Here is a 14,828-nt window from a genome sequence, read left to right as displayed (position 1 = left end):
AACAAAATTTTCTTCATATTTAGGATCAAATCGTCGACCTTTAATTAAGGATAGAGCAATTTCAGCCAGTGCACCACAACCCATATTGGTTCTGTCAACTATTATAATACAAAACAACTCCTTTTAATTTATCTTATCCTATACCTCTTGGAAAAGACAGTTACTTATTAATATGGCAAATTGGTTCTTGAATATACTGCTGGCTTTAACAGTTAGGTTCAACAAACTAATAAATTATCAGTGTATTAAAAGAATATAAAGTGGGTGAGTTTTTTTTTTAACTAATATGATTGAGGAGACTTGTAGCTTAAAAATAATTACTAATAAAAAAGTGGAAGAATATTTGGGTTTGCACAAAAAGAAGAGACAAAATAGAAAGGAAAATAAAGGACACCAACACATTCTTTTTTATCTTTCTCATATATACTTGCATCATATATTCGAATATTTTTTTGTTGATACTTGAAGAATTCTCCACCGTGATCTCACCTTGATGTATTCAGTTTCTATTTTTCTTCCTCTATACAATGAGAAAGTGTAGAAGATTCTACTTTTACTTCTTGTTTTGTAGCTAGGAATAGTAAATAGGAACTCTCCAAAAAAAGTCACTGTATACCCCAAGTTTCAATTTGATTGTTTTGAGTTAATTGGGCTCAAAATTGAAAAAGTAAAAACAGGATGTTTAATATTGTGATGTTAAATCAAAATTAGATAAAATATATTGAAATATATTTTAGTTTGTAGTATTAAGCATGCTAGGTGAAAAATGAAAATAAGAAAATACTTCCTTCGTCTCAAATTGAGATGACACATTAATTAAGAAAAATAATTAATAACATATCTAGTTTATCATAGTATCTCTATTAAATAATATTTATAATTTAATTTAAAGAAAAAATAATTAATGCAAAAGATAAACATGAAAAAAAATTATCTTAATTAATAAAAAAAATAAGTAAAATAAAACATCAAATTAAAAAATTTAACATGAATAATTTGGGACGAAAAAAGTATCAAAAAAGAAAAGAGAAATTCTTTGAAGTGGAGAATAGAAAAGTAGGACTAGCAAATGGAAAGGAGTAACAATTACTGCCAAATTTATATGGTAGTTTTGTCATGCTATTTTATTGTCATTACAGTTTTGCAATTAACTTTTTGGGGGAATCAAAGGTTTATGTATGGAAAATAGCTTGCTCCCCATAAAAAAAATTATTTATGAAATTAACTAAATATATCATCGTCGGTAGTGGCAGAGTCATTTTTGCTCCATGAAATTCATTCGAATTTTCTTCAATGAAAAATTATATTTTTTTTATATTATTTTTATATGGTTAAAAATATTTTTATGTACATATGGTAGATATTGAACCCACTCTAACTAGTTCATATATTTATTTCTGAACTTTTCAATAAAAATTTTTATTTCGTCACTGATTATAGATTTTATTTTCCTATTAAATTTAAATTCGCTGCTGAGCAGCTAATGTTATAGTAGTACTAGCTGGTAATAATGCGCAGTATTTATCGTTGGGGTTTTGGTAGAGTCATTTATTATTTGGGCCTGTGGTGCTGTTATTATTGATTATTGTTATTATCATTGTTATGATTTATGATGACTAAAAGAAAACATGGAATTTAATAAAGCAGTCAAAAAATTCTTATTTTGGTAGATTAACGTTACATCTTACACAGTGGTTAATTATCCGACGCATACTATCCGTAGGTGTACGACATAAATACCTGCAGCCAAGTGTATGTTCTATAAATATTTTTCCCTAAATAGATATATGTATCGTAATATTTTTAAAATAGGTTCTCTCTCCGTTCCAAATTATTCGTTTCAAATTGAGATGACATATTAATTAAGAATAATAATTAATAACATGTCTAGTTTACCATAGTACCCATAATAAATGATATTTACATTTTAATTTGAAAAAAAAAATAATTAATGCAAAGGGTAAAACATGGAAAAAAATTTTGTCTCTTCTTGATGAATGAAATAGACAAGTAAAATGGGAAATCAAATTAGAAAATTTGGAATGGATAATTTGAGACGGAGGAAGTATTTTCCAGGTAATTCTTTTGAAATGCATCGGTGATTCGCTTTTTCTTATGCATTTTTGCTCGTTATATAATACTATACTTCATATTAGCTCTTTAAAAAGAATATTAACAAAATATTCGACAAGTATATACGTTGTATATTTTTGAAGTATATAATTCACATATACAATGTGGTTTAACTATTCTTAGTATTACATACCATTATGTTAGTATTATATATGTGAATTGTATAGCTCAATCTTTTAAATTTTGGGGGTTACTAATATTTAAGATATTTCAACATTTTATGTTTAAAATTTCTTGCTTTGCTTCAATTTATGTGAAGGAATTTGCATTGGAGGAGTTTCAGTTTATGTAGTTAATTTTCAACGTAAATATGCATATCAATAAAGTTTTTAGAAGTAATATTACATATTTAGAAATTATATGAAATTATTATAAGTAACATAGTTATTAATCCAAATATTTTAAAAAATGTATGTAACCAAAGAAAAATTGTTTCACTAAACAAATTGAAACAGAGACACATATAAAAAGGAGCATCATGGTAAAAGTCAGTTCCCCTTTTTTATTTCGTCTCTTCTTTTTTGGAGGGAGGGTAATTAACTTTGCATATTAGTTCTCTCCACTTGGTTGAAAAGTGATTTTGTGATAAAAGTCAAAAGAAGAAGGTGAATCTTTCGGCGGAATTGAAAATATTTAGTTGGGGGAAACACTAGCAAAATTAAAAAGGAGCTTTCTCTTGTAGCTTTTTTTGAATAATAAGTCTTCTGGTAATAATCCCATGGTGGTAATTTATTCCATGAACCTTACACCTAAAGTTATGAATGATTGTATTGCTGGCTCACTTCCACATTTTCTTTTTGCCAGCATAGCCATGTCACCACGGCTCGACATTAAATTTAATATTAATGAGATATAAACATAAATATACACTAATTTAATTAAATATTATTAATTCTAATATATAAATAATTAATTAGAGGTAATATAATAAATCACTGAATAATTAGGGTTAATTTAGACAGATATGTTATCTATTTTTAATTAAATATTATTAATTTTTTAATAAATAAATAACTTATAATAATTAATTACGACCCTATACCTAATTACCTACCTATACCTTCTTTTAGGATAACGAAACTTTATCTGGTGTTGACAATTATACAAACAAGAAGGTGATAATTACCCAACAAGTACTCGTCTTGAATACTATCACTACCGATGAACCAAAATATCCTAGCTACAAGAATTTGTCAGTAATACTTGCATTAAAGTAGATACCTACGTAATACTTCTTAATTGTGGTCCTTTTTCGTACCATGCTAATGCGGAATGCTTCTCATCTACAAACTCATAATTTTTGACATGCAGTCCAATCAATCTGATGCCTTCCATGGAATAAATGGTACTGTATTTTTTTTATCTCAAGTCAATGGGAAATATTAAGCCTTCTAGCTAGAGCTAAGTCAAAATTTCACGAAAACGATACCCTAATTGCTTAGCATGAAAATGAAATCTAAAGCTGTAGTTATCTATCTTTGCTCCAGCATTATTATTTTTGTTATTTACTTACCTAAAAATAAGTGAGACGCATGTGATGACCCTAATAAGGTCAAGGGTCACCATCAAATCAATGTATTTGCTGACTATAAAACTCTTAATGATCAACGTAGCAAAAGTATGACAACCAATTTTCCACTGAAAATCGATTAGGACTACTTCACAAAGCACCAAAATCTCTTGAAAGATACCAAATAATTTGTCTCCCCTTATAGATCCTTTTTTATAGCTAAAAAAAAAGGTACTGTTTTGATGGTCCTAACTTCATAATTAATTAGTTAGAAATTGTAATTTTAGATTGGCTGTAAGCACTTTTATGAATCTTCAACCCAACTCATAATAGGGCTACTTTTTTTTTTTTTTTTCCTCCTGGAGGTTTCTTTTTAAAACTTTTTTTCCCACCTTTTATGATATGTCAAGATCATGCATCATTCTGGTAGTTCAAAAAGTTACTTATTAGCTAAAAGAAACAAATCTTATTAGTCATGATAGTGGCATAGGTGAACTAAATAATACTATTAAAAACAAGGAAAAATATAACAATATAATGAAGCAGTGACTGCATCTTGCAAATATACTCTACTTGTTTCTCCAAAATTATAAGCATATCACATGTATGTGGATCATATTCCACTTCCTTGTAATGAAATAGCTAGATAGTTCCAAATGAAGGAAAATATATGGACCATATGGTTAAGTATGAAGAGTTCATCCATATATCCCCGTAAGCGGCACAGTAAACTTGTGGGAAAACTGTTACTATATTTTTCTTTTCCTAGTGCAAAGTCTTTTTGGTGCCCAAATGACGAGAAAAAAGTTAAGAAAATATTCTAGGCAACCAAGAGTAGAAGACTGGAAATAGATCAAGAATCTCGACAGGGTAATACTATATTATAAAATAAACTTGAGGAGATTGATAAAGTAATTTAGAAATCAGCCTTAACTAGGAATAAATTGAAGAATTGATTCATCCAAAAAGAAAAACCTGAAATCATGAGCTTATTAAATACTACTTATATATGCTAATGATTTATCAGGAGCTATCTGTAGATACGCTAGGCTAGCCTAAGGCTGCATTTATTTTTATTAAGATTCAGACGTCTGAATATGAAAAATTTATTTATTTGCGTATATAATAAACAATGTAATTCAAATTAAAAATAATCATATATTAGAGAAATATTTAATTTAATACAATAAAATTATTGTTTGATAGAAAAAATACTTATATTTGTTAGTGATAATGGAGAGGGTTTATAATGATGATGGTGGTGGTAATTTTATGTTAGTGATTAATAATGTTGGTGACGATGGTTGTGAATATGTTTGGTATTGTAGTGACTGTTATGATGGTGGCGGTTGATAGTGGCGATGGTAGTGATGTGAAGTTAGTTGATGTTAATAGTTGGAGGTGTTGATTGTGATAGCTTAAAAAATGAATGAATGATGGTTGATGATGTATTGGTGGTAGTTGGAGATGCTGTTAGCTGCGATGGTGGAGATGATTATTAGTAGAGATATACTTTAACGATGATGGTGGTTGAAAAGGTGATAGAAGCAGCGATACCGGTGACAATGATAGCGGTGGTGGTGGGCAAAGAATGTGTGGATGATGATGATATATTAGTGGTAGTTAGTGGCGACGCTAATTATGATAGATGAGTTGGTTAGTAGTTGGGATTAACTGATAGTGGATGATGATGATATGTTAGTGGTGCCGCTAGTTGTGATAAATGAGTTGGCTAGTAGTTGGGATTGACCGATAGTGGTTGATGATGGTGGTGGTGGTATTGGCATTGGCGTTGACGTTGATGATGGCGATAGTGGTGGATATAATTAAAACTATGAAGGTGGTAGATATGGTAGCGAATGAAAATAGTGGTTAGTAACAATTATGATTGTGAATGGTGGAGGTGGTTGGTGGAGGTGATGGTTGGTGGCTAGGTGGTGCTTGACAATGGCGGTGGTAGTCGTGGTTAGTGGTGGCGACTGATGATTATGAATATAGTGGTGATAAATATTATCCAACACAAGAATATCTTTTAATCGGTGGCGGATATACCCTTTGCTGAGGAGGGTCATTCGAACCCCTTTGGTAGAAAATTATGCTATATATACACATATTGAACTCCCTTCGATTAATTTGTATGTTCACTTATGAACCTTTTTAGTGAATATCCTTACTCCATCATTGCTCTTAATGATTAAGACTTAGTTTCAGATCTGAATAACTAAAACCTATTCAAACCTATTAAAAGTTAAAATTTTAATAAAAAACAAATAGACTTAATTAAAAGCTTTGTACACTACAAGGGGGAAGGGTGGGAATAAAAGGAGTAAATGGGGACAGAGGACGTGGGTGTTGCTTTTTATGATTTAACAGGATAACCGCCTCACAGGGACCACTCCCATCTTCCAAATCCTCTTGTCTTTTTATTTATTGGAGTATCATATTCTCTTTCCATACCTGATTTCTGAGGGACGAAACTTCGTGTATAAACTATGCACCCTTTGGATCCCTTGGATTTTGTGATTGTGAATTAATATTTATTTGAAATAACATATAACTCACGAAGATGACAATGTATGTGCATCTACGTCCAGGGGTGAAAAATTGCATTTACTGATATTGAGGAATTAAGATTTTTTGTCCACCTACAAAATGAATATTAGAAAATAATATTTTTTAAATCTCTTGTAAAAAAGGTCATGAAACAAAAAAGAGTATGCTAGTGTCATACATGCAAACCAATTCTCCCTTCGCTATATCCTCGAGAAACTCTAATAAATTCGTTATACAAGCAAAAGCAAAGAAGCTTTGCCAAGTGGTGGAAGGGTCCTCAAGTCTGAGGGCGAGGGAGTGGGAGTGGGAGTGGGGGTCCTTCATCCGATCCCTTTGATCATTATTGGTGTACAAATAAGGATGAGAAGTATAGTAAAAGGTGTATTGTATTATATTATTGGTGGACTATCTTTTTCATGCAAGGAGCTTTAGGACTATTACGTCCACGGGAGAAACTATAAAGTAATATGGTCCCATCAATTTATTTAGCTTTTCGTATGTTCACTTCCAGAAAACCATCATCATTTATCAAAGATTTGTTTTGTTTCCTTAATGCTAGCTACCAGAGTACCAGTCCAGCCAGCGTGGGCAGTTGGGCTTATAGTTGACTTCCTGATGGGCCTGCCTGGCTCATGTTTTTCTCAAGTAAGGAAGAAAAGGCATCTGCTACCATTCGATTTTCCAATTTAAGCTTTGTATACCTTAGCATTTAACAAAGCACGAACGTGTAGAACAATTAATTACTCTTTCTGTGAACATGACGTGAATGGCCTTCCGAGTTTAAGATGTTATCAGTATTATGGTGATAAGTATAAGAACATATTAAAGTAGCAATCAAAAGATTAATTAGATAGATAAAACATCACATTCAGAAAGATAAAAACCCCAAAAGGATCTAGGAATCAGAATTTCTTGTACTCTGTAAGAATTGAATTGAAATAAAATGATGTCAAACAATTTGAGGCATTCAAAAAGAAAATAGAGTCGAATTAATGGAAACGGAAGTAGTAGTTTTCATTATCATCTTTGGAAGAAATGCAGATGGATTTTTTACGCTGCACTTCTCCATGTGGCCTGTATTGTAGGGAAGATTTTTTAGCTTTATTCCAGCGACAGCTATAGGAATAGTTTTAGCAGATGCCATTACCCGTTAGGTTTAGAAGTGATAAAACAGGAAATAACAATTGTTCTTTCTAAAGATGTATGTGCAGTTGTGCACTCCGAGAAAAAACTAACTTAATGGGGCAAGAAGTCACTTAACTCTTAAGAAAGAATGCAATGAATGATCCGTAAGCAAAATCCATGTTATCTTAATTGGCTGTCATTCTGCAAAAACAGATTGTCCATCTATCCAAAAAGTATTGCTATGAAGATCTTTTTAGAATTATAATCTTAATCAAACAAACAAACAACAAACCCAGTGTATTCCCACTTAGTGGGGTCTGGGGGGTAAGATGTACGCAGTCCATACCTCTACCTCTGATGAAGTAGAAAGGCTGTTTCCGAAAGACCCCCGGCTCAAGAATTATAATCTTAATCATCTGGAAAAAACTAACTTGTATTGAAAGATAGAGAACAACTTACAATTATTGAAAGCTGTAGCCAAGCTAAAAAAAGAGAAAAAAACCAAGAATTGAGGGAGATTCCAGACTATTACATAGCTAAGAAATTAAAAGACAACTTCATCCATGATCCTCTTTGGTAGCATCCCTTTTGATTATATAGATAGGTGTTATGTTGCAGAGCTCCTGGCAGCACTACCTGGTGCTAATGGTACTGGCACAGTTGGCCATTGCTTGGCATTTGGGACCACATAGTGCTCCAAGTATTTAGGGGTCTGTTTGTCCCTGTTGCTGTGGCGTAGTGTTGCCCCGTGGTCTTGCAGATTTGTTACATCATCCCTCTGTAGACATTTTGAAAACAAGTCTATTTCTTCCAACAATTCCCATTTCCCACTTTGAAATCTTGTAGACTCCATACCATTAGATGGTTGAGTCGTTATGAGGCTAATGAGAAACTGACAAACTTTACCTAAATAATCTGAAGCAGCTGCTACATTCAATGTCTTCTCCTCTGCCTCAGCATGTTGAAGTTTGTCTGTGTAGATACATTTTCTGCATTCCTGCAGGCGAACATAATTATGGAATTCCATTATTTCTTTGATCGTAATCCTTGGAGAGAATTTTGGCAATCAGAATTCAGAACTATGTTCTCTTTTCATTTTTCGTTCTTTGCTATTTTTCTTGTTTTTTTTTAAAAGCAATTCGTGAGGCTAGGTCACAATAGGAACCAATGATCTTTCTAAGATAAAGAATCTATTACCTGGAATAGTTGATTTAGTGCAGAAATATGTTCATCATTCAGAACACCATAATTAAGCAACTTTCTAAAGAGGAACACCAGCTCAGCGCTCAAATTAGAATTTGTGATGTTTCTAGTAATGGCAAATATGCAAGATTCATCGAAGATTGACGTCATCCATTGAGGAACTTTCTTCCCACTCAGCAGTGCAACTGCAATATGAATTGCAGGCTTGTGATGGATCATGAAAGATTGTGAAATCAAAGATGGTGCTGCCAAAGACATCACTAATTCTTCTATTATAAACCGACACCAGTTGTTCCTTTGTATAGCTGATACTTCCGTTTCCACGTCTTGCCATCCAATGAGCATACACAAACAGAGGGAACAGTTCATTGCTACGGACATGTCACTTGAGAATATTTGCCCTTCTAAAACAGCCATTATAGACAACAAATAATCAGCTCTGAATTCTAGTGTGTCTGATTTTCTACTTCTCTCATCTTCTATTCTGCTGAATAACTCCAGCAGGCATTGGGAGCTAAGTAACTTTATGGGAATAGATCCAAAATGCAATAACTTGCACAAGTCGTGGCATTGTATACTAATATGGGACAAGGGTTGTGGGACGTTGGTAGGATCCAACAGATATTGGCAGTCCATAATCCCCGGTAAAATGGCAGGTAGGCTAGCAAAATAAGCTATTAGTTTCTAAATTAAAAACAAAATAAAAGAAAGCATAGAAACTGTGTGTTAAAGGAACGGATCTACCTTCTCAAAGAGAAGAAAACCAGTGAAAGCACAAAGACAAGAGCTTCTCCAGATCTTGTTCCTTCATCCTGGTCAACTAGAGAAGGTCCCTTGGAACAGGCATCGGCGATAGTGGTATTAACCAATGATAGCAAAGGAGTACTAAGGATTATGGTTTTTGAAGCTTCAACCATCACTTGATTTACTGAGTGGTGCAAAACCATAGAAAGAATGCCAATTGATATAAGAGTTCCTGGGGTCCATCCATCTACAGCTATTGAGGGGATGAAGTAGTCAACAATCTGTAATTAAGGGAAAGGTCTATTTACTAAGAGGAACTGGAAGCAAACAGTATTTTAGAAGAGTTAGTACTATACTTTCACCACAATTGAAACCCAGGGTTCATCATCGGAGAGGGATTCAGATTGTACTGCTTGAAGAATGCAGGATACTAGTTCGGAGGTGGCCATGAAAGTATCTGAGGATGAAGAATGACCAAACTTATAGTACAGGTTCTTAATTGCACCAGCTATCCCATGCATGCAGAACTGATCTGAAGCACTTGGTGAGATTTCTATTATATGTTTTATGGTATTCACCACCGAAACAATGTCACACTTGGAATATTGTTCTCCAGCCTCTCCCAATAGGAACACCATGAGCATACCTAAAAAGTTATCCCCTGAAGCTACAAGTTCTGTCATAACATACACATCTATCGTCTGATTGGCTTCACCATGGATATTTATCTGGCTTGCATTGGAGCAATTGCATCTGCAAAATTTCAAAAGCTGGGCTGACAGCACATTGCAGATTTTCTCTTGTTGGAACAACCATTTCATAGATGTTATGTGGATTCTTGTAGATAGCAAATCCCAGTCCTTCTCAGCAAGTAGGTGGAACACAATCCTTTCAGCCTCTGGGCTATAGGGGATTTGGTAGCTCACCTTGGCTAAACCTCTGTAGAGTGCATAGAGATTTATCAATATTCCCAACACCGAAGCTCCGTGCATGTTTTCGCTGCCGTTAAGTAGAATATATTGCTCCAGTGAAGCCAACACAAGCTTATCATCTGCAATTCTGGAAAGGAGTTGAGATTTCAAATGAGGGATGATAACATAAGCAGGAAAATGCAGAAGAGTAAGACAACCATTTACCGATCGTCGTACAGCGAGCTGATGTATAGTAACAGCAGAACTGCCAGTTGACAAGAAGCCAATTCAACATTTTGGGAGCTTTTATGGCCCAGAAGGAAAAGCAAATCTATAGGATCAGATGGAAGATGTGGAGCAGCATCGCTAATGCATCGCCCAGAATCAACCCCAAGAATGATATCTGCCATCACACCAAAAATAAGATAAACCTTGTTTTTCATCTTTTCAGAAGGAAAAAAACCCAAACATCCATACGCAAAACAGAACCAGGAAGATGTGAACAGAACATTTGCAAATATTTTGGTTTCAGTGTCTGAATCGTGTAGCAATATGGAATAGAAGTTCTCGAGTATTGCAGCTGGAATATCCTCATCTTCCATCTCATGTAGGGATTTCATAAACCAAGGTAATATATGTGTTTTGCATACATCTATAATGCTTCTTCTGAGTTCTGTGTTGATTGAGCTTGAGGGGTTCATCCCACAACCATATGAATATGCCTCTTTCAGAAGGTAAAGAGAGTTCAAAAGTTGACCAGGATATTTGCCATAATTAATTAAACAAGTTAAGATGCAATTTCTTGATGCATCCTGAATTGATAGTAAGAAACTTGAAATCCCACAGGAAGATGAACATTTCATAAGTGCAACAAATATTGAGCAGACCAGAGCTAATGTCTCTGGAAGCATGCCTATTTCTCCGTCAAGATTTTTCTTGAGCATCCCAGTCAAGGAAAGGCTTATTTCCTCTACCTGAGACTTGGATACCACCCCTGGGCAGTTCTCAACAGAGTTCCAAATAAGCTTGAGTGTCTCAGTCTGTACAGGGTGGAAAGGAATTTCAGCAACATGATGAAGAACTGGAACCAGGGCCATGAACCCAATTGCAAGTCTCTGTCTAAATGCTTGCTCAGCAGTTGCTAAAATATCAAGAAGCTGAATACAAGATTTAATTGTTGAATCTTTGCATCCTGCAAATTTATAAATTACTTCATTAGGCATTAAAAACAACATTAATTGCATAATCTGACCTAAAATAATTAGAATGTTCTCTAGCACATTATCGTCGGAGAACTAGATACTGTCGAACCATATGGACAACAAACATTGAAGGCATGGTAATTTGTTGATTGTAGGAAGACGTTGTAATCACCAGAGAATTGGTCAATTCAAAGATCGTTTAGTTGAAAAGAAAAAAACAAAAACAAAAATAGAGTGCGACCGCAATGCCCTCATCCTTCATTTCTTCAAATGAAACTGATACATATAAATCTAACTGCTTAGGCACTGTGTATCGCTGATATTCTTACCTGACAATCTCAACACTTCAAACGCATAGTCTGCAATGTTCTCTTCAACAAATACTTGGATTTCATTTTCTAAGACATCTTTCCTCGACAGATAAAGGTAAAGTAAATCTAGCACTGCTATTTGAACTTGATTATCAGAAGAAAGCAGGGGGCCCTTGACTGCCTCTGCAAACAAGATAGCTAGAGGTCCATCTGGTATCTGCTCATTTGTTTCCATCAAGTGGTCAGCATCATAAGAACTCCTGCTCCTTGAGCCAATTATAGAAGTAGTTTGAAATAATCCTCTTTGCATTATTACTGTTAAGAAAGCTGCATAGACAAACAGTATTACTGACTTGATGAATGTGAGAGATGATATTATCTTGCTGAAACTCCAACATCAGCAGCTGGTTATTCTGTTGTGTTTCTTTTTTCTCTTTTTCCTTTTCCTTATGAGAGTTGGGGGTGGGGGGAATACAGGGGAGAAGGGGGCTTTAGAAGCCAGAAAAGAGAGATTATCATAGCTCTGGTGAAGAGTGCATAGAACTTTGATAGTCGAATCAGCAGCAAATATACACGAAAAACTTTTTATCAGCCAGAGTATATTCAAGGTGTGAACAGAATTAACAACAAACAATTAGTTGTTTGTGGAGCCTGTTTATCCCGACATTAGGCTCACGAGCCACAAATCTCTAGCTTCAAATGATCGCTTGGGGAGACATATGGTTATTCCTATCATGCATTCTCGCTTTTTATCATCCATACTTCACTAGTTCCCTTCTAATATAATTACAAAAAAGTCAGATATTATTACCATATACCCCTCTTTCTTTGCAATAACCCAAGAACAGAAATGCTAAAACTGTCACGATATTCACTGGAAAACCAATTTCACAGATGCTAAAGTTTGAGAAGAAGAAAAGGGCAATGTTAAAGCTTACCTATACAGTTCAAGCGAACATCATCCCTTTGAGCTTTCATGAGAACTGCCAGTGCAGAGTGTAGGAGCTTCGGGAAATGGCCAAATAAACTGGGAGGATCTTCACTATCTTGAGACACGTTGAGTAGGAATAATTTGTAAAGAACGAACAGGATTTCTCCTTGAATATCTTCACTGTACTCAAGATGGAATTGACCTTCAGGGCTCTGTTTAAGGTAAAATGAGATAGCCACTGACTCAGTTTCAAGAGTCACCTGGGCAAGTGAAGACCGCTGACGAGATTGAAAATGAGGGCATCCGTTTCTTCGAGACAATAGGAATGGTCTTTTTGATAATCCAAGAGAAGACCTAAGCAGTGAAGCTATTAATAAAAAGGTCAGATAGCACACGTTAGTGGAAGACATATTTCTGCAAATATAGAAACTACAAATTTGCTGTGCAAAGTGAAGGCTAAGTTATCTCACTAAAATCCAATGTATATTGTACAGATATCAGGCAAATAATTCCAAGACAGAAAAAGACCAAGTGTAACTTCTTCCTCTTTCTTGTTCATCTAGCTTCTCAATGAGGAAATCAATCACATACAAAGGGTACCGTCTCAAAAATGAGCAGTTTGCACATCGAGGTCAGCAGCTGGCAGGCACCAAATAGAGTGTGAAGCTACTATGAATGGTGCCATTTTAAAGTCCACTCAAAATTTTCACAAGTTCAACATTATTTATAGTTTCTCCCATCTTTTATTTGCTTATTTCGTAACATCTTATATATTTTATTTTATTTTGAGAAGGTAACATTCGTATTTTCATCAACAACAGACTTTTCTATGGACATGAACACTGACACTGAACCTTGAACTAACTACCTAAACAGGTTTTTTCTTTCCACTAGCCGCTAATGCTAAAACTAATATTCTTTGGATTCATCCTGACTGTGATTTTCCAATCAAATCTGCAACAATGTCTGCGCTTAAACTTCTGCTGTTAGTCAATGTCAGTGACTCACTGAAATTGATAGCAGTGCCAAATCACCGTGGAAAAGCTACTCCTGGATAAAAGCTGTATTTTATCTTCGGGATTGAAGAAGAGCTAATTGTAATAAAGCTATACTGCCAACACCGGTTTTAATAGAAATCTTAACAGGATCATCAAATTCAAAATCATTTTGATTACCGAAAACTTTACTGATCACAATCAGTTGTCCACCACCACAAGAAGTTGCACAGGCACACTGAGGAAATTAGGAAAACCAGATACCTCCTCCATTCCACTTTTATTTCCTTATTAGTCCATTTTAGACTGACACAAATTCTATATTTCTTTAATGATAAGTTTTTGTTGCCACACAGATATTTTGTCATGATTAAGAGCACAAGCTCCAAAAGTTCTCTAGTCACTCAAATAATAGTGAATGTTTAAAAAATCACAAGTTTTAAAAGTCTTACTTCATTTCTTAAATTTTGTGTCAAGTCAAACTATGCCAAACAAATTGAATCAGTACGAGTATCTATACCTTTCAACAGATCCATTCTCAATTTTACAGTTCCATAAATTGGAAATTCAAAAATTATTACAGAAGGAAAGGTTACCGTGTGAAGCTGTCTCCGACTCCAAGCTAAAGAGCCACTAGAAAGACGATCTGCAAGCCGAGCCACAAACTCCGCATGCACATCACAATCCGGAGGTTCACACAACTGCATAATCAAATCCATAGTTTGCTTGGCAATAGGCTCATCATCGAAGGAAGATAGAACTCCGACTAAAGGCGAAATTAGGAAATGAGAGTGAAATGTGAAGAAGGTTTGGCGAAAACTCGGTTGAGAAAGCGCGATAGATAACTGTGAAAGCACGTATGAAACGTGAACAGTCGGCGATATCGGATTAGAAATGAGATTGGACAAACAGAGCAGGCATATTGATCCGCCTTCATCGGTTAGAATAATCAAAGTCGAGCTATGGCCTTGAGCGCATGTTACCGGTGGAGACGGTGGCAAGTGGTGGAGGTGAGGCGTGGCGAAATACATTTGTTTGCTGTACTGTGTGCGTGAGTGAAGAGCGAAAAACAAAGATGCTAAGGCTACCCTTTTTGCCTAGGAATTCGAAATATATATACACTGACAACCAAGAGGTCCCTTTAGTTCTAATTTCTAATCTGAATTTAGGTCATACTTCCCGTAATTTATATGTGAAGGAGAGGGCCTAA

The 14,828-nt window shown here is 34.7% G+C and overlaps 1 protein-coding gene across 1 annotated transcript; it reads right to left on the bottom strand.

Annotated features, from left to right (window-relative positions):
* Positions 1 to 7,717: 7,717 nt before the first annotated feature.
* Positions 7,718 to 14,788, bottom strand: LOC107862421 (protein PUTATIVE RECOMBINATION INITIATION DEFECT 1). The gene is made up of 9 exons (XM_016708002.2): positions 14,215 to 14,788; positions 12,884 to 12,990; positions 12,631 to 12,803; positions 11,711 to 12,019; positions 10,405 to 11,371; positions 9,625 to 10,327; positions 9,269 to 9,549; positions 8,519 to 9,185; positions 7,718 to 8,318 (listed from the first exon to the last, which is right to left on the bottom strand). Exons 1-9 carry the CDS (start codon positions 14,647 to 14,649, stop codon positions 7,929 to 7,931), a joined length of 4,032 nt encoding a protein of 1,343 aa, XP_016563488.2. The 5' UTR covers positions 14,650 to 14,788; the 3' UTR covers positions 7,718 to 7,928.
* Positions 14,789 to 14,828: the final 40 nt, after the last annotated feature.

The sequence above is a fragment of the Capsicum annuum genome, chromosome 3 (assembly GCF_002878395.1).
Source record: "Capsicum annuum cultivar UCD-10X-F1 chromosome 3, UCD10Xv1.1, whole genome shotgun sequence".
NCBI classification, from domain to species: domain Eukaryota; kingdom Viridiplantae; phylum Streptophyta; class Magnoliopsida; order Solanales; family Solanaceae; genus Capsicum; species Capsicum annuum.
This window is presented reverse-complemented; position numbering and strand designations above follow the sequence as displayed.

What these genes read in the sequence shown, in the direction of transcription:
- LOC107862421 (XM_016708002.2), bottom strand. Translation starts at nt 14,649, where the DNA reads ATGTATTTCGCCACGCCTCACCTCCACCACTTGCCACCGTCTCCACCG. An exon ending in TGTTCGCTTGAACTGTATAG is followed by an intron (nt 12,020 to 12,630) that starts GTAAGCTTTAAC and finishes TTGTCTATGCAG; the next exon opens with CTTTCTTAACAGTAATAATG. An exon ending in TGAAGTGTTGAGATTGTCAG is followed by an intron (nt 11,372 to 11,710) that starts GTAAGAATATCA and finishes ATAAATTTGCAG; the next exon opens with GATGCAAAGATTCAACAATT.